The 25,907-nt window shown below is 34.0% G+C and overlaps 2 protein-coding genes across 2 annotated transcripts in view; one reads left to right on the forward strand and one right to left on the reverse strand.

The window, feature by feature from the left end:
* Positions 1 to 6,990: 6,990 nt before the first annotated feature.
* Positions 6,991 to 24,616, forward strand: LOC128681062 (serine/arginine repetitive matrix protein 1-like). Its single transcript, XM_053764633.1, has 5 exons — positions 6,991 to 7,192; positions 17,821 to 17,993; positions 18,405 to 19,246; positions 20,753 to 20,897; positions 21,839 to 24,616. The coding sequence occupies exons 2-5, from the start codon at positions 17,834 to 17,836 to the stop codon at positions 21,967 to 21,969; spliced, it is 1,278 nt and encodes a 425-aa protein (XP_053620608.1). The 5' UTR covers positions 6,991 to 7,192; positions 17,821 to 17,833; the 3' UTR covers positions 21,970 to 24,616.
* Positions 24,066 to 25,907, reverse strand: part of LOC128681060 (uncharacterized) — a 41,477-nt gene continuing 39,635 nt past the window's right edge. Inside the window, exon 8 of the mRNA XM_053764619.2 lies at positions 24,066 to 25,632. Within this exon, the coding sequence (XP_053620594.1) occupies positions 25,469 to 25,632 (164 nt within the window). The 3' untranslated portion in view covers positions 24,066 to 25,468. The remainder of the gene's footprint in view (positions 25,633 to 25,907) is intronic.

A 25,907-nucleotide genomic window follows, 5' to 3' on the forward strand; every position in this document is an offset into this window, starting at 1 on the left:
CATTAGCAGTACGCGACAATCACTAAGACACTTAGAAATAATCTCATTTAAACAGTTATATATTATTTTCACTCTCTTTAAATTTAAAGTTAAACGTAAGAATTAAATCCATAATATTCTATCATAGTTCCAAATTCTTGCCTTTCTTAGTGTCTTACAGTCAACAGCACTACATATATCCAAGATAATTGTTGAGTACTAGGTATATAGGCAGGGTAGCGACTACTACTTCGTCATAATATAATTAAATAAAATGTCACGAAGAAATACAGAATTGAAAGTAAACAAAACCTCCATGTTTTATTTTTACTTGTGCATCATCGAGCCGAGATAACTTTCTCCTCAATTAAAAGTCAAGTGGGGTCAATATGTAAAGTTATGCTAGTGTGTTGATGTAGGTCCATGTAGTTATATTTATCAAAATATCCATGTTAAACTGTATTTACTATGTCTTTTACATATGTATGTAAAAATAAACTGTTTGTTTTCAAAATATGAAATTGTTTGTCATACAATACTGAATTTATGTCATACGCTTTCCTCATTCTTCTCTCAGCAATCTTGTTTACATAATTTCTTTAAATTATCTTAGAAATCTATAACAAGGTTCTTCTTGAAATGCATCAAAAATCGTGTCCTAAGTACCTACTTAGGACACGATTTTTGATGCGTTCAATTTATTATATCTTCAAGAAACCTTACTTGAATATATAATGTAACGAGGCTCTAATAGACACCCCAACACAGACAGCACGCCAAGGCACTTCAAAAACAATGCGAAAAACTCACGTAAGGCTAAATTGTAACCCTCGTATCCACCATCACACACATAATCACTGCGCCACCGGTAATGGAAAACTCTTGTTTTTACCGTGGATCCCCTTATTGTTGTTGCAAAACGAAAGCATAATATACTAGATGTAATACTTCTAGGTATATAGGTACATCTGAAAATGATATACGCATAAAAAGTGAGAATTAGAAAAAAAAACACGTAAATGAATCTGGAACGGTTGATATTTAGGTGTTAAAGTTATATGAATTTATAACTACCTGAGCTTAAATTCTACAAGTTTTTAATAGAAGTTGTTAGAACGGTTTTCCGAATGTTTTCTTTTTGGGTATATTTTGTCATTTTGTATTCTGAATTTCAATGATAATTACCTATGTCAAATATTTCAATAAAATTTTGGAATGGGTTATGCCAGAGCCAATTCATGTTGATCATCTCAGATTGAGGTTTCATCCTACTCTTGTCACATGAGTTTGTATACCCATATTTGACTTATTTAACGTATAGGGGTATTCATAAACCACCACTTGCATCTGGCGAAGATATCGTGAGGAAACCTAAACACTGGTAGAATGTGCGACTACTGCCAGTAAATGGCGGTATTCGTTAAAGTCATGACTGTGCCTTTAGGTGACTTGACTTGCAATCTGACACCAGTGATAGCTACACTAACATTGATGTAAGTTTCATACAGATTGTACACCTAGACAAGAAAAAAGAAAAATTTGATTTTGAAATACATTTAAGCTACAAAATGACAGTCGCACTTTTTTAAGGTTGCATGGTAAAAATCGCTATCTTGATTTGATCAAGGCAACCCGGATTAAGTATGATATCATCTAGATAGATGCGGTTCGCTCGGCTTGTTCATTACGACCGTGGGATCGTGTCTCTCCGCTTCACAGCACTCGTAAACTGGATTTAATTATTCTCATTGTTATGGTTATTTGCAAAATTATACAATAAATATTAATTATTATATATTAATATAACATTGTTACGTTATATTGTGCAGTGTGGTATTTGTAAAAGTCATGTCAGATGACTTTATGCGACTTGAATAAAATCTTACACTAGCAATAAATAACAGACCCAATAAAAAAGAAAGGATAACGCAATTTCTTTATGCTATAAATCAGAACACAGCCGGGCAGAACCTTTATGTAAACATGGCATTTAAATACCTACATTTTAGATCTAATAGCTAGCAATACATACACATAACAGTAACCTTGAACAGCTCACCTCGTCCAGTCCACCACAAAAACTCAATAGATACAAAATACCCAATACACAACATAACATATACATTAGTTTTAAAGGCAGAAATAATGGCGCGACGCGACGACTGTTCACTTAATTAACCGCGAGTACATAAGTAAGTAATACGTACCTAACTAAATGTAGTTTTGAGTGACTAACGCAACTGTATAAGTATGAGCTCAATGGTTGCGTTTTGACTTCTCTCTTCTTTTTGACCTTTTTCCCACTCATTATGTCGGCACTTTAAGTTAACTACTTCCATTTAGCTCTGTCATTTTACTTAACACTCACTCCTATTCATCCTTTTTTGATGCAAATCATTCATTCACCTCGGTTTTCCTCTATTCCTGATACATTTAAAGCCCTCTTCCGATATTATAAATAAGTCCATTCAAGATTTCAGCTTATTTAATATACTTATATGTACACAGATAGTCTAAGCACCTATTACTATATGAACGAAACGAACGACTATACGTATTAATAATTTTAAGAATTCATGTTCGGTCATCGGTCAATCTTAAACTTATTATGATACATATTTTTTGTTCTTACAAGTGGCCTTTTAAACCTACCCACCTTTTTCCTTAACACATGTATATGATAAAAATACTAAATAGCATCAGTTGATTTATACGGCCTTAAATCTTTCGTTATCTAGTTGTTGTTACGTTGTCTAGTAAAGCAATTGAGGTGCGCGTCGCGGTAATGACAATGTTGCGCTGGATGTGTGGGCTCATGCGGCTCGACCCTACCTTGTAAACCAGTTAATTATCTAGAGAACAAATTTTTAGCTATGCTCTTATGTAATATCAGCATTCCCGTTTATACCTTAGCCATAGAGCGTCAGAACCCAGGGTCCGGTTTCCGACTTTTTCTTCTATACTTCGCACAGTTCTTAGCATCCTTAGTAGTCAGACCTTTTGCAGCAAATGATGAAGATGAAAGATAATGTTCCTTGACAACATCAAGCCAGGCTATTTGGATTTGAACATTGCCTCTTCTAAAGCTATATCTTTCAATTTTATTGTCGTATAAACTAATGAACAATAGATTTACAGAAGACAAAATGTAAGTAAGTACTATACAATAGACAATATTTTTTCTTCTCAGTTACTTGCCGCTTGATTGAACGCATATTTTTTTCAATGCTACGATACTATATTTCTGTCATATAACAATAAGTTTGTTTTTACAACAACCAATACCATAATATTAATAAAATTACGTTGTAAATAATTATAACAACTAATTAGCAATACAGACGAGAACAAAATGTACTTACCAAATAGATGTTTAAGAAAAGGCAGACCACGAAATTCTGAGAACTTCTTGAACTCAGATGGTAGAAGCTTCTTTTGTTTCCTCATAGAAATGACGCAGTGGGCGTTCGAGGGCTTCAAAGAGTTGCAGCCATATTTTTCATGTCATTGTTGTTTGCTTAAATAACTCGAAATCTTTTTGAAGTCTACTTTGTATTTCATTGCTTGCGTTTATGACTTGCGTGTGATGTTTGAGCACTGTGACCAGTTTTGTGAGTAAGTATTTGTTGGCTTTGGCGGCCTCCACCACCCTGTATTGTGCTAATTGTATCCTTTAAGTTCTTACACCTACCATACTTACTTAAGTATGGTATGGTTTGTGGTATGTAGGCTTACTTACCTAACCTAACCATGCTTAAGTCTTTTTAATAAGAGGTCATACTAAAGTGAGCTGCTCAATTGTCCTCAATTTTTTTTATTAATGGAAGATATTCAACAGAAAACTTTATCTGCTGCTATGCCGCTGCTTTATCTTTGTAGGGCAAATTGATTTCATGTTTAGGTATAAATCAAGAAGCAATTTTAATTACCCCCAGTATTTGTTTGGGGCACACACTCATTCCCCTTGCTTAACTATTATACTGTTTCCGCGGGCAGCCGGCCGGAACATTAACACCGTCCAACTGTGAATTAAAACAAAGCCCATACCTAAAGTGTCACAGAGATCGTTGCCCTCTACTCCAAAAAAAACTGGCGGTAAGAAATTGGCAAGATATGTTTAAAATTATTCTGCTAATAACAGTTTTTTATTAAATTATAGCTTAGTAGTCCTCATCCCCACTAGTTACTAGTGAGTGAGAACCAGTGATGGAAAACCTATCTCTATATAACCATTAGGTTATGTTGCTAAATACGTATTCAATTCATTACACATAACACCTCGATAGGTGTTTGAAAGGATTCAAACAAAATAAAGAGGGTGGCCACATCTACAAGACGTGCTTCTAAACCACAACATAACAGCTTGATACAATCGAACAGTATATTTATAAATACCGATTGTTTATACCACGAGCTTTGTTGAAATTTAAATTATGGCAAATGTTACAATTGGAAGTGTTATGAAAGGTTTTTAAATGGGTCAGGAACAGGTAGCGACTACCTGTTTACAAGTAATACCATACAATGCATTAATTTATGAAGTCCTAATTCCTTTGTGTTCGACGCGTATGTAATTCTTTTTGCGCTCCTTTGAAATTATAGGTTGGATGTGGGCATAATATTCTTCTCTACCTGAGAATAGGTAAATAATATACTCTAAATGAGGCAATGTGTACTGAAGATCACAATGCAAGGTAGCTTGTTTAAAAAATTACTGAACACATTTTGTGAACCAATAGTACTTGAAATAATCGAACTGCGGCCAGGGTAATGTCATAAAAAATTGTTTATATCTAATAAACAGTTAATCCAACTAAATATAGCTCATAAAATGGACGTAGATAATGGACAGGCACATGTCTTGATGGCAGTACATGTTAAAATATTAACAACGGAACATACAGAAGGATATTAACAACAAACGACTTAAATCAAAATGTTAAAAGTTGCAAGATAACCTTTCCCAGGGAAACTATAACAAAATGGCTGAATTCCAAAAATAATAAGGATGAATTTGTCTGAATTGTAATATCATTATTTGTGTTATTATTTAATATATCGAATTATATGTGTTATTATTTACAATAATGGGATATAGTATAGCATAATGAACCTATTTGTAGCAGTAACAGCGATGTGTTATGAATTAGTGTTGTTACGCTGTTGACACTGTTGACACTCTTTGATATCAAATTACCTTATATTGATTGAAATTTAGTCATTTTATAATTTTCATATCCAACTAAGACAGATGACTGTAGTTAATTTTCTTATGGCCAGCAATAGCGCACGCATGGTTTGAATCGTGACGCGACACGTGCCGCTCCAGACAAATGATAGGAATAGGATGCACGACGAGCAGGAAGCACGCGCCTGCGCTGCTACCCAACCCGAACGTTACGTCCCTTTATAGACACCATAAACTGGGTTCATGGCGGTCAAGGTACAACTTGAACGTTTATAACATAGTTTACTCAAGCAACGACGGACCTACTAATTTTGAACCTAACGATTAAACAGTAAACACAATTCTCTAATATTTGTACAATGGTAAAATAATATTCTGGTTACGCATCTATTGTTTTTAGGTATTGCTCGATACAATTTTATATAATTTTATATAAGCTATAGGATAGAAATAATGCCTTTCTTCTTACTTATATGGATGATCTAAGACAATAGATATGATGCTATCCTGTCTATTTCAAGTCTCCCCTTGCTTGAATAGATCATATAATAGTTCTTATCATTAATTATAGAATCACGCTTCCTCTTCAAAACGGACTGGATTAAGAACATCTGCGTTGTTCAAAGCATTAGCCTTGCAGACGCCACTATCTAAGTCGTGGGCTCTCCCACTCTGTAGGACCTTCACTTTCCTTATCTTAAAACAAGCATAAACATTTATTCATTAATAAACCTTTTGTATATTAACAATATATTATAATAATGAACTTTTCATACTCATGTATATAAAACAAAGTCGCTTCCCACTGTCTGCCTGTTTCTATGTATGCTTAGATGTTTAAAACTACGCAACATATTTTGATGCGAGTTTTTTAAATAATTATAGTGATTCATGAGGAAGGTTTAGATATTATATATATAGATTAGAATTTACCCGAGCGAAGCCGGGTCGGCCTAGTAGTGGTTAATAATAAACTATTTACTCCAGATATTATTCTTAAGTATCTTAGCCACTTATTAATTTTTGGTCTTCGTTTCCAGAACAGAAACAAAAGATGTTAATGACAAGGTTCTAACAAACGATGTTAACAAACAACCACCAAAATGTGCCAAGTGTCAAGAATTTAAAGCAGGTTTTTGTTAGCGCATGTTGAAAATCATTCATTCCTCACGCTTGAATGGTTTCAATAGGATTGAGTGCAACCCCTGGGAGACGCAGGTATAAGTGTCGTCGATAAAATACTTTTTTGTATAGTATCTAGTATCTTCAACTTGTCTTCGTGTTCAAGTGTGTCTTTTATGTCGTCTATTCCCTCGAGTCCACTTTACACTGTCATGAATTATATACAGCTTTAGCTAACATTATATGATCTATATAAAAATAAATATATTATGAAATTTGAATTTGTATACTGTATACTAAACAAACTACCTGGCTCACCTGTTGCACAGCTATCGCATGTGTGAGCGTTGTTATCATCATAGGTGCGCTCATTCGTACAATGTGTTTCTAACTTATCATTCGCAATTTCCGTTGTTTTTAAAATATCATTATCTTTAGGTGCTTTCATACAAACCTGTGTGTAAAAATCGTTAAATGCAAAAATATTTTATTATGTTTTATTTTGTTTACCTCAACAATTTTATTAGTTAGGTTAACGTAATTCCACCCCTCGGTGGTTAGCTCATTTTTTGTCCCTTTCCATCATATTAACTAACGTATTTCTATTTCATTTGAAATGGAACTTGGTACCCCATAGCGTATGTACGGCATTAACAATTTCTCAGACACGGCGCGTTTAATTTTGAGGTTATGTTAGTATTAATTCTACGTTCAGTTGGAGTGAACGCGCGCGCGGTGGTCCGCCGAGGCTCCTTGTTGTCGGCTGATCTGAATGCATTCTGTTCGATCGATATCTTGTGAACTTGGGTGCAGACGTTCAGTGCATGCGTGCATTGTGTTATTAAAATTCAAATGAACCTTGATTTAAAAAAAATGCGGTGTCATGAATTAGTCACGGTTTAGGTAAGTACGTTTATCAACCGTTAAGTCTCAAATTTAAATGACGTTAATTCGAAATATCTATAACTAATATTGGTATTTCAATATCTTTTATGTTTACTTTGGTTTTGTTACTTACAATAATTTTATCTAGTAAATTACTTGATTCCAATGTTTATTAGATAAATATTCTGTCATTATAAGCAAGAGGGTCGATATCAACATTTTTTATTAAACAATTCGTTTAGTTACCTACATACCTGTTCGTTGTCAGAACAAAAAGCAAATCTTCCACTATTTTGAATTTTGGAAACAATGTTAGTTTTGTCTCTTTCTTATGATAACAGTATTAATCTCATAACTTTTACCTTTTTTTTTGTAAACATCAACTTGTTGAAGAATCTCATTAATAACGAATATGTATGTAATCTAGTAGAGCAATCAAGTTATAAATACTTTGACTTCCGCTAATACTTGAATTTTGAGCTGTTTAAGTATATTATTAAATCAGTATTCAGGCAAATCCAAATTTTTCCTTATGAGGTAGGTATAAAATACATATGAAGTAATAAAAAGTGGTTAGGTATATGATTTTTAATATTTATTAATACTTCAAGATAATATATTTTCCATTCTATTAACTAATCATATCATTTTCTATAGAACGGATGTATACAAGTATGCTTGTAAAAGTAAATTGTAAAGCAGCTGACTGACTTCAATTACAATAATTGAAGAAGCAATTTATTCTTACCCTGAACACCCGGTGTAATCAGCTGGAAAGGTGATAAGAAATATATTTAAAAAAACATCGTACCTATACAACGTTGCATCGGTCGAGGGTTATTTCCCCTCATAGCGTAGTACGTGGACCCTCGCTCTACACTCCGGTAGACAGTTGCGCAAATCTCATTTGCATGTCTATTAGCTTTTATTACAAAGAACACAAAAACCATTCTCGTTTGAATCATGCTTTTATCAGAAATCTGTAAGTGCAGTCGGCAGTGTGTATTCATCCTTCACCCTCCATGTGTTACCTATAGTGTATGCATACCGCGAACGCTATTGTGACTTGCATCAATCCATTAGACGATTAATCCCTTTTATTGTTATGATACCTTTAATAATAAACTCTTCTTCAATCTCCTTCTCATAATAGTGGAAAAGTATAACTGCATAATGAGATTGCATAATCCTTTTTCTGATCAGATCATCAACGTGCTTTCTTTGAACACTAACACAATGATCGTTTTGAAATATGTGGTGAAAATCATAAGTTTATATCGCAAATTAGTAAAAATACAACAATATAATAAGAAATAATTATGAATCTATCTATGCATTTATAAAAAAAATAATAACATCAAAATGTCACGACGACAGAAAGGTCACTCAAATTTGGCATTTGAGAGTAGATCATGAAATAACAGCTTTCGAAGCTCAAATCAAAATTATAATAATATCTTCTTCCAAACCACCTTCAAAAATTTTCAAATTGTTCCAAAATGTGCAGGTTGACGTCATCGCTTTTGGTGACGTCTGCGCGAATGAATTGTCGTAAACAGAAATGAGACCACCATATATAGAATATTAGAGTGGGTTTGGGATTAGTAACACTGCCTTATGAAGATAGGTAGCCGTAATAAAAGATTTATTGATTGGTAATCAAATTTTATATGTTTTTGTACTGAATTATGTAGATCAGAAAAAAATATAGAGCTTCCTTTTGAAAATCGAATTCTATATTTTGTGTATGTAGATAGAATTATTAATTATAATATATGTAGATAGATAGAATTTAAACTGAACAATAGCAATAAAATCATTCACAAACATTTAAAAAATCATCAGTATATCCATTCTAGTGTCATATGAACCAGCCTTGATCAAAAGTCTCGCCAGTTTAACCTTTCACGTTGTTGTTTAGCTAAAGTCACGCGAGTTGGCGCCTCATAACTTAAATCACCAGCGTAGAATCGTAATAAATACATGAGGGCATGTTATGTTCTCCACAATATTATATTGTTCATTATATTGTTTTATGTTTTCATTCTTTCAAACGTAGTGTATGTTTGCACTTTATTGCAAGACAAACACAATACACATTTACTGTTTATAAAAAAATCCTTCCTTCACGTCATGCACTTTCACAGTTTACAAAAATACTAACTCTCTATTCTTTTCTGAACCAAATAACACTGATATAAAAAATCTCTTAGAACATCTCATTAAAAACTAATTAGGTAACGCTTTTGAAATATTGAAGGTGTCATTCTCAGTCAGTGTTATCTCGTCTCGATACTTCGTTTGGTATGTAGGTCCATAGTGATAACATAAAAGATGATTTCCACTTTTCTGGGATATTTAATTTGGTAAAAAATAATCAGTTGGATACTATTAATTGCACAACTATAAAAAATAAGTATTTATTTAAAACCTGGTTCTTTTTTGTTTTGCTACCTACAAACAAATAAACAAATTGCTATCTACAAAAAAACCTATAAACAAATGCTCTATCAGAAGTAGACATAAATATTCCAAAGTCTACTTATTCCGGGTCTCCCACGCCGAGTAATATGAATACGGTGAACAAAGCCATCTTTGAATAACGGAATCATATGTGAAGATCTATAAATCTCATGTAGTGGGTTAATAAGACATACTTGATGAAATTATCGGATTAAAGTTAGCTAAAATAAACAATGAAATTCTTGCTCAGAAATAAATTCTTGAACAGAAAGCTTCAACTACTGAATCCAAATATGTTTTTACTACTTGATAACCATTGATATGCAAGAGGTTCTAAAAATCAAACAAAATATGCTCAGAGCATGTAGGTGTAAAAAAAATTTTGTGAACACAATTTATTTTCTAGTATGTCGGTAAACGTCTACCATACCGACTATTACCGACAAAGGAGAAATATAATTTAGTGTAATTGCTACATTGAATACTGACCTTCACCATTAATCGTCTAGAGAAATGTTTCTGTTTACATACAATTAATGCTTCTATTGAAATAATGCATCGTTCTGTAAATAACAACCATGTAAGATGAAAAGGTCGACAACCCAACAACAAACGGAATGAACGGTAATGTAACGTTAATACACAGAACAAATAATAATTGTTTAGCAAGAATGCCGTGGCAAAAGATCGCAGTTCACTATAACAGTTACAATTAAAATTATATCGTAGGTACCTACTTAGATTATTATTTTAATTTACCTATTATGATCATCTAAATGAATTCCTTTTGATCGCAATCGTAAGTAACAAGAAAACAAGTCGGTATATTTTTCTGAAATTGTCTTCTTTTATTCATATGATGTTGATCGTATCGATGTAAATTTATAAACTGTCTCGGCATTTTTCCTGCCACATCGGTAAGAGAATTGCATTTCACGCAATAAAGAATGTTAACAGCATGATGTTGACCTATGTAGTCAGGTACTTTTACTGTTGCGAAAACTGGCATGGTGTTCCACATACAGCGTGCTTCGAAACTCGTGTCGTCGCTCGCATCCATCATCGTCAACTCCATTTATTTTATACACAACCGTGTTTCTATTTATATTTCTTGGAATTGTTTGGATTAGTACATCTCAATGATCATACAAATGTGTGCCAGTTCTCAATTAGCTCAAACAGCAAGGTCAAGCAGAACTTTTCACTTTTGATCGTAAGTAAATTGCTAAATTGTTATACAATTTAAATTGACATACCTATGCAGTGAAATAATCATGTTCATTGAGATTGATGATGATAGTTCGTTCAATGTTGATAAACTTATTCGGTACGTGTCAGTAAAAATTCGATCCTGTCACGTTTGCTAGATTCGATTTATCTTATTTACTCAGTTCTCATGGAACAAAAGTTTTGCCTTTATTACAAAGACAAGCATAGAAAATAACTTAAACGATGTCACACACATTACAACAATAATGGCTCATTACATCATTGTAAGGACGTAGCTATTTTCACATAAGTATTGATGAGTGTAGTCTATTGTTCAAGTTTCTGGTGTTTTATTCCTACTAAACAATTCCTACAAAAACATTGCGGTTCGTCAGTATACCTATGGTGATAATTTATTAAAAACTTAACTATCAATAGTTCAACCGCTAATTTACGAAAGGAAAAAAAGATTTTAAAAACCCTTTGTTTTTCTAGGCTGTTATATATATTCTTGGGTGTTTGGTTGATAGTTTAGCAATGCAAAATTAATTTCATATTTTACATAAAAACTTAATATTATTATTGAGCATGGCAGTAATGAAACCGGGCCAACAACAATAACTCTCGAGAAGAAAAAATATAACAAAAGAGGCTGAGTAACACATAACATAATGGCAAAAGCGAGAAGCAATTTCCCAGATTCATTCGATGAGCTTGGATCTGGAGCGCGAGTGTTTCTTAATTCTACGGCAAATAATGCTATGAACAGCTGAGTGGTATTGTATCATCGCTGCGATGTACCGTAGCCGGCCTACTTGATGACAATATGATACCAATAGAAAATATAACTCTCCATATTCTAAAATCTAATGTTTCTCTAAATACTGTCGAAACACACCTTTTTCCTTCAACATTAACACTATTATACAAATATTTGTTTATTCAAGGCACCTTCATAAATTAACATGCAAAGAATTTGTAAGTAACAAGCATATACAAAGAACGGGGTAGTGTCAGAAGGGAATTAGAATATTTTTGAGGTGTCTTCCTCTTTTTATACACCTTTAAATACCTTGAATTTCAAAAAACACAAGTAGCACTTGGATTTGTAGTTGACAGCTAATAATATACAAAAAATAATTTCTGGCTACCAGTAGGTACATGTTGTCTACAAACTATTAGAATGACTAGAACGATCGAAATGAAAAAAAAAACGAATGTTGATATATTTCTATACAATGTAGAAGAAAAATCAAGAAAGTGGACCCTGGACTGAGAAAGGAAGTAGTCGGGAAAATGCCCCGATTGAAAAAAGAGAGAGATAAAGATACATTTCTAAGAAGAAGTTGTATGTAAGACAACATGATATTAAAAGACATACACCATTTTGTAAGTCAGACCAAGCTCAGGTCTTGCAATTGCATAAAATAATTTACTTTCCAGAAAGTAATCATGAAATTAGTTACTAAAGTATTATTTAATACTGACCATATGCTAGTGAAATTGTGACGTGTCTAAAGTTCGAGCAAGCCACGGGTCACATTCCTCAGCGCCAGCGCCTATTGTGCCACTATCGCTCTCGTAGCCACGCATAAATCTCAGTTTCGTTAATAAGTGTGGGCGCGACATGGACACGAACCCGTTATTATATCGCCATAAATTCTCGCCATAATACTCGGTAGGGCATAGTAAAATTCAGCTTCAGCACGTCAAGTTTATCACGTTCCATTTGAAATTCGAATTTCATCATGAAATATTTTACTATCATTCAGAAGTAAGGAATTGGCTATTATCCAAGTAGTCAAATCAATACTTTTTCTAATGTCAAAAACAACATTCTCATGATTAATAAAACTAAAGTGACATTGAATTGTGTGTGATTATTAAAATAGCTTCTTTCATACATTTTATTCTGTACCCAGTCGAATAGTCAATTGTTTGCCAAAGCCTATATTACACAAGTAATTATTCTGAAGCACATATACAGTACACATTTCTAAGATTCCAGTGATTCGTATCTATTGCTGATACAAGGATCCTGCTCCGAGTTTTTGTCGCACTGTCGTTGTACGCCATAAGAGGCACAGTTGCTCTTGAATTTTCATGGAACGGCAATTGTACCTAATGGCTGCCACTTGAGTTCAAAGCGAGCCGCGGGCGAACAATCAGCAGCCAGACCCTCTCTACTAAAATAATTCTGTTTTTGATATTATCGTAATTTACTAGGGTACAAATAGGGGTAGATACAGCGTTCGGACCCCTCTAAATAAAAATGCTTATGTTATTACAGAACAAGCTGGCAAAATGCCAATAATCCAATTTAGCAAAATAATCTGAGTTATTACAGATATTAATTTTATTAAAATAAAAAAATAATTAAGTCGATCAATCATGTTAAGCATGTTATGTACATGAAAAGATACAATCCATCTACATTTAAATCACCTGTTCTCATTGTAAGATAATGGCTGGGTAATTCGTTTTTATGCACTTCCGATATGCAGCAAATCCGTAAACAATAAAAGCTATCATGTTCGTAACGAGACTTTCGTGGGAGTCACTGCTCCGTTCCCAATAACTTTCAAATCAATAGGTTGTCGTTGTATAAAAAAAATGTGAAATTTCTAGTTGCCTACTTAGTGTGAGCGGTAATTTACCTTGATATATAGGTACAACCAAATATAAGTTTTTATTGCAATTCTGAATCTCACCGGTTAAATTTTATAGCGTAGAGTAACAAATGACAATATTCAAGGTCGTAAATATATTTACTTGTAATATATAATTTATAAATTTTTTTCGTCTGTCTTCATTATACATAAAACGATAGGTTGGCATTTCTTTTTTGCTATCCTATTAAATTGTAATTCATTAGATTCAGAGAATAATTTAGATGTAATTTAGACGCAGAAAATCTATCATCTTTTTATCATATGGATGGATATCATCTTCATTGTGATACCATTTACACCCTTTGCTACAGCTAACATAGCTTATGTTCGGTCAACGAAATATGGAGCATAGAAGTATGCTCCATGTCTTCCTATGCTCTAGAAATAGGTCTACTCCATTCTTCTCTGTGTCTGTAACTTCAAGTGTTTTCAATTACATTCATATAAATCAAGGTTTATTATAGAAGCTCTAAATATGCAATATGTTCCTATGATTGGATTTTCATTGTAAAGAGGTAACCATGTAGTAGATATTTCGTTTCTAGCCATCGTAAACACTTTCTACATTGTAACGCGCACAAATTGTTTCGCCCCATCATGACTCCTATCAACAAATGCTGTAACAAGTAAACGCAATATCACAATAGCCCGCTGTGTGACCTTAATTTTGACCATTCTTTCATTCCCTCCATATTAGGAAACGTTTTAATCACCCTGCAACGGCAGCCACGTCCTAATATGAACTGTGAGTCAGACAACGTGAACATAAACATTTATCTATCTTCTGCAATCGGATACCTTAGCTGTGCTGTAACTCATTTACATATATCAAAATTTATCTAAATGCCTAACGTTAGGTATGATGCAAAATATAATTAAATACATTACTTATATGGCGCATATTAGAAATTACCTACAAAAAATGTGCAACACAAACAGTTTTACAGTGACAATGTGGACTCCTAAATAAGTAATCAATACATGAACATACTGCAGATCAACACACTAAACTGATTTATGAACATTTATTTATCGGATTCATGTATGATATGGAACTAGAATTACACACACATCGAAAATTAAAGACATAATAACATATTCATGTTTAGTAAGCTAGCTGTATCGCTACTGCAGCCGAAGTAACTAGGTCTTGAGTTTGTATTACAATAGGAAACTGCCAATACAACCGACACCGGAAGAGCACTGACCACGATGCCAACGGTCGCCAAATTCAGCCTACAACGGGACTTCGTCGACTAAGCCGATGGTGCTTTCCGAGTTTCCGACTAACCACAATATTTGACTAAAAATTGTATACCCCAATTTAGTACCCCGCACACATAGTAAAATTTGATTTTACTCCAAAGTAAATTCGAGACTTGTGTTATGGGATACTATATATTATGACATATATTTATAAACGTCCGGATTTACTTGGAATCTAAATATTATGGGAAATGGGATGGGAAAAATATTAGGTGGATTCTTCTCATAAGCAACGGGCTATTAAAAAATCTTTACCTTACCTTGGCCATCGAATTGTGGGTCTCTTGGCTCCAGCTCTTTGCTCTTCAATCTTGGCTCGCTCTACCCCGCAAGGAAAAACAACGTGATGTTTTATAAAGAATAGAAAACGAATATTCTGAAAAGAATTTTAATGAGAAGCAATATTTCATCAGTAATGTTTGCAATAAATTGCAATCAAATGCACGATTCGTATAATTTACTCTTATTTTACACTTATATATTTATACGTTTATGTAGTCTAATAACGCAAAAATTTTAAGAAATTGAGTTGTATATTTACGTGGGATAGATGTCATGATCTTATTTCATGCTTGTGATAAAATTCAACAAATTTACATTGAAAATTTCAGGAAAATTCCTAATTCAACTTTGGATGATTACATCACTTATTAACGTCAAAAAATTACTTAAAACTAACTACAGCCGACTTCCCAGGTGAAGAAGAAGCGGCGGCGCAACGAACTTCACCGCAGTCTATACTATACTATTACATTTGTCGTCATAATACGCTATACGATCATACAGTTTTATCAAAATTCTCTATGAAATTGAGCAATGTTTGGAACTATCAAAGATGTCGATTCCTCCCCTATAAAGTTTAATTCGTCCGCAGGGTCGTCGATTGGCAATAAAGATCACTCACTGGCACTGGACGCTGGAATTTAATTACTTGCCAGTGTCCACACCGACTGCATAAAATATAGGCAGCACATAAGCAACTCAACTCCAGCTGAAATTTGCGTACTATTGTATGGTCCAGCTAAAGTCATCGTTGTCAATTTATTTATTTTATCTATTCGGAAGTCAACATGCGCAGCAAAACGTTTTTAACAAATTAATAAACAGATAAATAACTATGAAACCATTAACAAGTTTTCATAATTACATTTTAAAAAATAAAATGATATCTTATTTATTTATTTTTTATATTTATTTAGTTTAATAACACTCTTTGTATAGGTTTTGTGGCACAATTAAATAAGACAAAAATGTGAAAAAAGTTTATCAGATGAATTCTTAAAACTATTTTTAAAATTAACCACTTATGAAATTCTCCTCTTAATAATTTATCAATACATGTTTCTCCAAACTCCATGTTTTGTGTCGAATCCCCGTGGATTAATTACAACTGCGGTCGACATTTACGCTCTCGATAAAATTAATAACCTTTCATTACCCTAGATGCTTTTCACGCTGGTAGTTGGGAATAATTTAAACGTAGCTTTACTAGAGTGTGTAACACCGCGCAGAGACTACTTATATAACACCTTAACACGCAAACGCAATGCCTTTATACGTCTTAATTTTCTGCAATTCTCCACACTATAGAAGAATGCATGTTGCACGTAGGTAATAACGCCATTTTAAAGTGCTGCATTGTTCTTGAATTAATGCCATAAAATTCTACATAGCAGTTCGTTTTTGTTGTACAATTTATTTTCTTTACGTAATTTTACACTCTGGCGAGTTAGATGATAAATTGAAGCTAGATAAGACTGACGTATAAGAGTCGCTTATGATTGAAATCACTGTTGTAGTAATCAAATTAAATGTTAGTGTGAAGAGTATGTACAACCGGCAGCAGAGCGGATATCCGCAACGGTATACACACACTGGCGTCTGAGACCGGTACACTGCTGGCGCAGTTAGACACGCATCGGTGACTTTTGATAAACATTAGAATACGGAGAAACTGCAAAAGACATAAAAGATCGACTATGATTTGAATGATCAAAACTATTTTGTACTTCAATATTTTTGATTCCTCATAATTTTTCTCCTTGTAATTGCCATGATAGGTAAGGTAGACATTTTTTTTATTCATTTCGCCAATTACAATTGTTACCTATCTATGTTTCTCTTATTCTGGACTAAGTAGAAATAATTATCACTAGCGAAAATCTATGTATGTCGAAGAATACAACGAGACATGAATTCAACGCTCCGATCACCGGACGTAGGCCATTTGCCGACCTAGTCCCACGCCATGTGGGTGTTGGTAGTATGATGGTCATTTATGTCCACAGAATCACGAATAAAGTCTTACTAGAAGTGTACAAGACCCATGATCAGCTACCCATATCCACATACCCTCCGAATTAATAAGGATATCTGTCACTCGTTCAACAATCTATAGAACAAATTTACCTACCTTGATAATCAAATTTTGCAATTTTTAACAGAGTTGAAATTCTCGACTTCATCGCTTTAGTTTCTATGACGATGCATTATTATGATAAGCGTGACCAGATGGTGCACCCTGGCTCGGCTCGACTCCTCTCGAACTCCTCAACGGTTTAATGCACGAACATGATTTTTTATCACGCGTTGAATGCAATAAGATCACTTTGACGACAATAAATGCTTGATAAAAATAACACTATTGTAAAAAAAATTGTCAGCATTTCTCGTCATCTTTTTATTTCAAATTTTGTGGTGGCAACTTATGCCTTTATTTGAGATATATCACAACGTACTCTTAGTAAATTATACAGAAGCCGGCCACTACTTAATAAAGCGGTTGTTCTTGAAGATATGAGTACAGCTATATCTCTATGAGTAGCCATAAAGAGTAATAATAAGACGAGCTTGTTTTAATCACAAGTGGCTACTATATTTAGCGATGCATGATAATTTGGGTTATTAAACTCTGACGGTTTATGTTCATTACTCAAATGCATCCTTAGACACATAAATAAAGACCAGATAAGATGTAACGGACTTTCTGGTTCAAACGAAGCCAATAATATAAAATTTTTCTTTACTGGTTTTCAGATTTTTTTCTAAGATGGGCGCTCCGGCCTGGGGTTCGCGGGGCGGCGGCGACCGGCCGCGGCTGCTGAGGATGACGCCGCTGCGCCACAGCTTCGCAGCTCCCGCCTCGCCCCCTGCACCTCCCCCGCCGCGCACCCACGACTACGCCTCCGACGCTGACACTAACAAGAAAGGTAACTTCCTCCTATGGTCTCACCTTCTCACTAAACAATTCTTATTTCCTTTAGCGTGGATGTTAAAACGTAAACAATCTCTCAAGGTGGTGTTCGTGCATCACTCGCTACATATGCATAATATTACGCTTTTGTTAAACCATTGTATTAAAATTTAAAATTTAATTTCTAATTATTGTTTTGATATTCATTATAAATCTTTGAAACTGAAGAAAATAAAATGTTATTAAAACAAATATGATTATCTCGTAAATACCTTCATAGAACATAACTTTAAATATTACGATACATTAAACGTTCAATATCAAAGGCGTGTTGACGCCTTTGATTTTCAATGATCAATAATAGTTTATATAGAATTTATTGAAACCTGAATATAAGTTGACAAAAATATTTAATTGTATTTTTCAGAAGACAGCTGGAATGCCAATTTATCGCAAAGATGGCGGAAGCTTCGTAGACGTTGTTCGAGACTACGGCCAGGTACAAACGGGAACAGAGAGGCTAGCCCCGTGCGGTGTTCTCCTTCCCCTCCCCGTCCCCCACAACATTGTTCTCCTGCACAACCGTCCAAACTTTCCTTCAGGCATCGAGGGAAAGTTTACACAACTGCATCATTACGCGTCACAAGTGGTGCACCAGATATTCTCCGCGCTCTTGGGAAACTCGGTGGGGGACTTCGAAGACGAGCCTTATCGGCACATGATGTATTGGCGCCGCCACAACAGCAACCTGCCACATTCTATGTTCCTAGCCCCACTTCCACAGTTCGAGTACCTTCTTCACCTTCACCACAACGGCCGTCTTCCACATTACGGCGTCGCTGCAGCTCTCCAAACGTCTACAGGGCCAAAGGTTCTCCAGCGCCACGGGATCGCACTCCCTTGATAAATCAAGAAGACGAAAGTCGAGACGTGGTCGATTACAGTTATGTTCCAGAAAGAAGGAAAAATAATTCTGAAGGAAGAAGTCGCCGGCCTTACAGTGAGAATGTTGAGCTGGATATGCCGTTATATAGAAATGGTTATAACCGACTGACTTCGGAAGCCTCACAGAAATTGTGGGAGGAGCCTTATAGGCTACCTCGTGTCCAAGCCCGACAAGAGCCAATACAGCAGTTGCGAAACTGCGTAGCGGAGTTAAGAGTGAGCGCAACTCCGAGGTCAGCGCGACCTCCTCCAGCGCCCCCCACGACGGTACCGCAGACCAAGAGACCACCACCACCCGAACCAAGAGATTCTCACACATTTGAGGTAATAATTATTTCTTTCATTTTTTATATAAAATAACGCCCAGAACTTAGTTGTCGTAGCATTAACCCCAACAGTATGATATAATTAAACTTAACCGTACAAGGAGAAAATAAATAAGATACGGATACAATGTCGCCCTTTTTGAGTTTCGAGTCTGAAAGAACAATAACAAATAAAAAATACAAAGAAAAATAGTAGATATACTGTACCTTAACAACAGAAGCAGACTTCCTGTCCGCTTTATGAAAGAGCATTGAGTAGGGTTTAGTAAACCGCACATGAAATTAACAAAATTCATTGCAGTTTGCCAAAGTTATCGCCGCATAAAAGTGTGCAAGGTACACTTATTATATATGGTTTGAGGAGAAGGGATTCCCTTAGAGATTTTTTTAAAGATATTAATATTTTAACTTTACCCTCTCAATACATATTTGACAACATTATGCAGGTCCGGAAATATTTAAACTTATTTTAAAATAAATAAAGAAATAATAAATAAATATATTAGGACAAATCACACAGATTGAGCTAGCCCCAAAGTAAGTTCGAGACTTGTGTTATGGGATACTAACTCAACGATACTATATTTTATAATAAATACATATATAGATAAACATCCAAGATCCGGGCCAATCAGAAAAAGATCATTTTCCATCATGATCCGACCGGGGATCGAACCCGGGACCTCTCGGTTCAGAGGCAAGCACTTTACCACTATGCCACCGAGGTCACCGTAAAAAGTTGTTGATTACACTGATAGAGCCTTACGTAATAAAGATAAATTGTTTGTCCTCGGGCATCGGTTGGCCAAAGTTAGAACGTCTTTTGTTGGGAACTGTATCCGTTTTTACAATAAATTGCCGTAAATGGATTCTTGATTTGCCGGACAAAAAATTTTATTTACAAAAATTATACTCGTATGAACGACAATAATGTTTGGCCCAAGCATGGTGCAGTATCCTCATAACATATGTAATTGATTTATGACAATATTACGTACGTTTTGTACATTTAGCTTTTTATTTATATATTTTTTTTTGTGTGACAATTTTCAATAATTTTATTGGAAATACAATTTTGACATTTTTAATAATGATGTAAATTCGTCCTCCTAATTTTTAATATATGTATAAGACCTATATTTGTTAATTGACGTCCTTGGAGAAAAGGCTGTGGTGAAGTTTATTACGCCACTTCTTCACCTGCGCTTTGGAAGCCGGCAGTAGACTTAGTTTAAGTAATTTTTGACGTCAATAAGTGATGTATTTCATCCTAAATTGAATAAATAATTTTGAATTTGAATTTGAATATCAAATTAGTGGACTGTACTTCTGAGTTATACTGACTGTACGGCTGAGTTTGCTCTACAGCGCATTCATCATGATAGATTAATAAGAAATGTTATCAATGCGGTTTCAGAATCATGTCATGATTAAAGTTCAGATTATTACATCAGAAGATAAACCCTCTATCATCATTTTCGTAATTATCAATCTCTGTTTCCAGGTGCGTTTCACAAAGTCTGCCGGGGGAAAAGGCCTCGGGTTCAGCATAGTTGGTGGTCGGGACTCTCCACGCGGAGACATGGGCATCTTCGTCAAGACCATATTCAATAATGGACAAGCTGCTGAATCTGGATTGCTCAGAGAAGGTGAATGAACAAATTTTTACAATCTCTTTTTTAAGCTCCTCAGGATAAGCGAACAGACATGCCACCGGCCCACCTGATGGGAAGTGGTCACCACACAGAAAAAAAATAGATCAAAATGGGTTCAGCCGTTTGGCTGCTTCAATGCCAAGACAGACATATAGACATTTAAACTTATTACTCCCTCCTTTGTACTGTGGTCGGGGCTTAAAAATTAATTACAACAATAACTTAGAATGTCTTTACACAACGCATTCCTTAATGTTAGACTGAATCAGCCTTTTATGTTATTTCACGATTTTGCCTATCGCATGGGAATCGTTACAACGTTATTTATATGGTGGTGTAAACTGTAATGTTAATGTACTTTTAGTGTGTTAATGTACTTTTTATTAGAAAGGTGCAAGGTGACCGCTTTGTCGCAGGACGCATTCCATACAAGCAGTTATTGACAGCTGCATTAATGTTGACTGATCTGCCGTATATTAAAAAGGTCCTTACTTGCACCTGCGTTACATTGAATTCAGTTTACATAAAATAAAAACTATATTTACGTAATAACAAATATTTGACATTGAATTAATATTTAGCCGGCAACAGCTTGCCGCGTTCTGTTCGTCAACATTGACCATAAATAATTTCAGTTCTAAGTTAAACAATATATAGCGTTTTGGTAAAAAATAAAAATCAATTAATATTGCTTTTTACTAATCTGGAATTGCTAGACTATGAGCGAGCACCCTTACTTTATATTAACCTTGCTTAGATTATGTGTATAGGTAAATACTTACTCTTGTAATCCCAGGAGACGAGATTGTATCAGTAAATGGGCGAGGCATGGCAGGATTAACACACGGTGATTCCTAGACTATGAGCACTCTTACTTTATATTATCCTTGCTTAGATTACATATCAATGGTAAATACTTACTCTTGTAATTCCAGGAGACGAGATTGTATCAGTAAATGGGCGAGGCACGGCCGGGCTGACACACGGCGAGGCGATCAGGTTGTTCAAAGACGTGCGCGCCGGCCCTGTGCTCCTGCGCATCGCGCGACGAGCGCCTGCGCGCTGACTGCCCTGCGCCTGCTGCGGTGACAACACCGCGCAGGCGCCATACCGTTACGATATTTATTCTACTATGTGATGCCGTCATCATCACTTTTAAGCCACTGGCTATGAATGGAATAGTAGGATGGGCCATGTCTCTCATGGGCTATACGGAGCCAATTCCTTCCAAAGCACGTAGTTATACATTTTTGGTCGCCCATTTCCACTGCGCCACCAAGCTCCTCCATGATGCCGTTCGATCGGTCAAAACGTTTTAGTGATCCGTAAAATACTGACGATCGTGTTCGCATAAGGCGTGAGGTCTTAGACTGTATGTACTTGTATTGACAGTAATTTAATGACGCACGAAAAACAATTGTTATGAGTGTAGACCTACTAAAACTTGCTACTGCCTTCAGCTTAGATATCGCTTTGTTGTCTATGATTCAGCGTATTAACTACTCACTCTAATGTAAATAGTAATAGAAGATAGAATCTATAGTAGTAAATCTATAAATTACACGAAACAAGTGTCTCAGGACTGCTTATTAAAAAAATAGATATACACATATTTACTAAACATATATTATAAATTACATAAAACAAGTTTCTATACTATTCTTCTAATTCATGTGATAGAAAAAGGTAACCATTGCCATCTATCTTCCAAATCAACAGGTGAAGTAAACGTGGGTCAATGTACCTCACGGGCATGTAGCAAGTTTAAGCTATTCATTTATACATTTATAAAATGAAATAACTCTTTTTATTTTAATATAATATTAATATAATTATTATCTATTATGTATTTAGGGAATACTACCTACCTATATATATATACCTAAAACAAAATTGGACACAGACACTCATACTTCTTATGATTCCGCTTTACTGTCTAAATTTGAAAATAAAACTAATATCTTGATTATATTAAAAAAAATATTTTCTTAATAAGTAGTCCTGAGAAACTTGTTTTGTGTAATTTATAGATTTAATTAAATTAAGTTACTAATTTATTTTCAACCTTGAATACGAATAGACATAAATTAATGCAATGTCAGTCGAAATTCAGAGGATTTTAACATTATTAATAAGTTTTATAACTATTTTTAACTTAACTCGATAAAATTTTAAGCAAATTGAATGGTCACTAACTCCAAGAAAAAAATATTTGTATAAAAAAATACTGGAGCACATTTTTGAAAATTGTTGTCTGTGATATTGTGATATTGAAAAGTTGCGCACAACTAATCATCTATTTTGAACATTAAATACTTGCAACTAGGTATTATAATATAATTAATAATTTTTTTAATGAATATTTATATAGGACAGGTGAATATTTTTATATATATTATAATTTTATAAAATCGATAATTGAATAAAATTTGCAATATTAGTACTGAAAATAAATTATATAACATAAAAATATCTGGCAGCAGCATTTACAAAATAACTATGCATCTGTTAAGATATTTATAGTAATAGGCATTATATGTATGTTTTTGTAATGTTTTCTATTTATTTACTTATCAAAAAGCTTCAAGCTATATTTTTTTAAGTAGATAAGATAAAATCAAAGATCCTTTTTTATAGTCATATATTTTTTACTGTATATAATAACATACAAGTTTACTGTTGCCTACAAAAGTATTATACTAAAACACATTTGGAAATGGCGTACGGCGTTCAATTGTAGCTTTACTAAATAAATTTAAAAATTTACCAAGGAATATAAAAATAGACTTTTATATCAGTAGCTATATTTGATACTGAACTATTTTTACATTTTTGTAATACTTTGTAATTCGGTTGTAAATAAATGAGTAGACAATATAAAAAGTTTGGTAATTTAGATCCTGCACTCGTTTCTAAGAACGTATATGTTTTGGGATACCTAACATATAATGAAATAAAGATCTTGATTTTCTCGACTTGTTTGCATTCGATTCAGATTTTAAAAATAACAATATAAAAAAAGAAAATAAGTGTAATTGTAATTTGGAAATACTATATAGTCTTAAAATATAAAGCATATCCAGGTGTTATTATGCTGTCATAAGTAATATACTAAAATCAATATTTAGTTTTATGATAGGATGGGTAGACACAAACACAAGATCATGGAAGATTATATTTTCTTTCTTCAAGATTAATTAAATACAGGAGCACAATGCCAGTAGAACATAAATAGATCATTTACAATATTCGTTGATCTGATCACTGTATAATAAATGACAAAAATTAGTATTAGTAAAATATTTACGCATAAAAACAAAGATTTATATTTACAACAAAATAAGTCTACAAATTAGTGGTAAGATAGGGCTTTGTATCAAAAATAGTTTTTACAATATAACCAAATATTACATTGTAAAAGCTGTTTTTCTACTTAATAAAAATATTGATATTACAAGCGATAATACAGATCCAAATAGAAAATAAAAATCGAAGTTTACGGATAAAAATTATATTGCCATTTTACTATGATGACGAATGCGAGATTTTTCTCTGAAAAACAGGAATAACTCTGAGACTACGAGTTAGATTGAAAAAATACATAAGATTACTAATTTGTAGCACAGGCCACCTGGTTATAACAGTTAATTGTCCCGAAATTCCACAACAATTCTATAATGAACGTATCAATATAGCATAGCATTGCAAGATAACGTAAGTAGACATTTCTTCATAACAGTTGAATGGATTTTCAAATGTAAATACGAGTAACTAACTAATAATTTCGTTGTCTGCTGAAAATTTTTCATGCGTATATAAGCTATGTGCACGATTAATGTACACATACATATGTAGCATACGTACCACTATATAAAACCGAATAGCTGTGAGTAGTTAAATGGGTAATAAAGATACTTACTTTCATGATCCATAAAATGAATATGACGATCAAATGAATTTTATTATTATAACTAAAGAAATTAAATGATTAATGAGTTCCTAAACATTTGAAATGGTTCTTAGCATATAGTTCTTAATTACAGAATTTTTATTTTTTTGACATCTTCAAATGGCACTTAAAAATATTCAGTGAATAATTTTGATTTAATTTTAAGTACGAGTACGAAGCCTACATAAATGGACTGTAAACGTCACACTTCCCTTAATATTCAGACTAGCATTAGATTAACCGATTTTATAAATAATTTCAACAATATAAAAGGCAGTCTTAAAAATTATGCTTACAAGAATAATATGAATTCGTTTAAGGGAATAACGATATATACAAACAAAACACGTCGAATCATTCTCGAGTAATGAACTAAGCATACAGTAGGTACAATTTGCAGGAGCGAGACGCCGCGGGCGGCCCTATTTTTGGCACACTTTACCAAATTGAATGCTGTCAGCAATCAACGTCTTTTTATTTTCCCCTTCGGCAAACGTTCGCAGATAAATGACTCTTGTTAGGTTGAGTGCTAACTGGGTTTCAACACGTCACCTAATTCAGGAGACCACCCACCCTTCCCTCCAAGTAGTATTCATGAAAATTTAAGAAGGTGCTTTTACGTAGTTTTTGGATTCCTGAGTACGAGGGCTACTGGTCCGGCGGGCAGGGCTTTAAGCGCAGCCCACGCTTGTGTCCGAGTGAAGCCTTCCATACTCTGTCCGCCCGCTGACAGAAGTTCTGCGCCGACCAGAATACGTCCACTTTGCGCTGCTGCGCCTCCTGTAATTGACAAAAGGGTACATGGAATATAATATTTTCGTAGTAATTTTAGTGAAACATGCAATAAGTGACCAATTTTTTTATTACTTACTTATTCAACAATGAATCAATGTCAACGCAACGGCAAAAATAATCAATATCGAAAAAATATGATATTGAAACATGTTTTATCTATATTTATTCTGTTAAAAATATCGCCCAACCAATCTTACCTAACATACCTAGATAGCTTTTTATAACTTAGCTCAACGTGTTTCGGTATCTGTGTCTCAAAA

Source organism: Plodia interpunctella, chromosome 2 (genome assembly GCF_027563975.2).
Source record: "Plodia interpunctella isolate USDA-ARS_2022_Savannah chromosome 2, ilPloInte3.2, whole genome shotgun sequence".
Classification (NCBI taxonomy): Eukaryota; Metazoa; Arthropoda; class Insecta; order Lepidoptera; family Pyralidae; genus Plodia; species Plodia interpunctella.

Coding starts and splice junctions, on each gene's coding strand:
- LOC128681062 (XM_053764633.1), top strand. CDS start 17,834: ATGGGCGCTCCGGCCTGGGGTTCGCGGGGCGGCGGCGACCGGCCGCGG. Junction 17,994..18,404: donor CGCTGACACTAACAAGAAAG/GTAACTTCCTCC, acceptor TGTATTTTTCAG/AAGACAGCTGGAATGCCAAT. Junction 20,898..21,838: donor ATCTGGATTGCTCAGAGAAG/GTGAATGAACAA, acceptor TTGTAATTCCAG/GAGACGAGATTGTATCAGTA.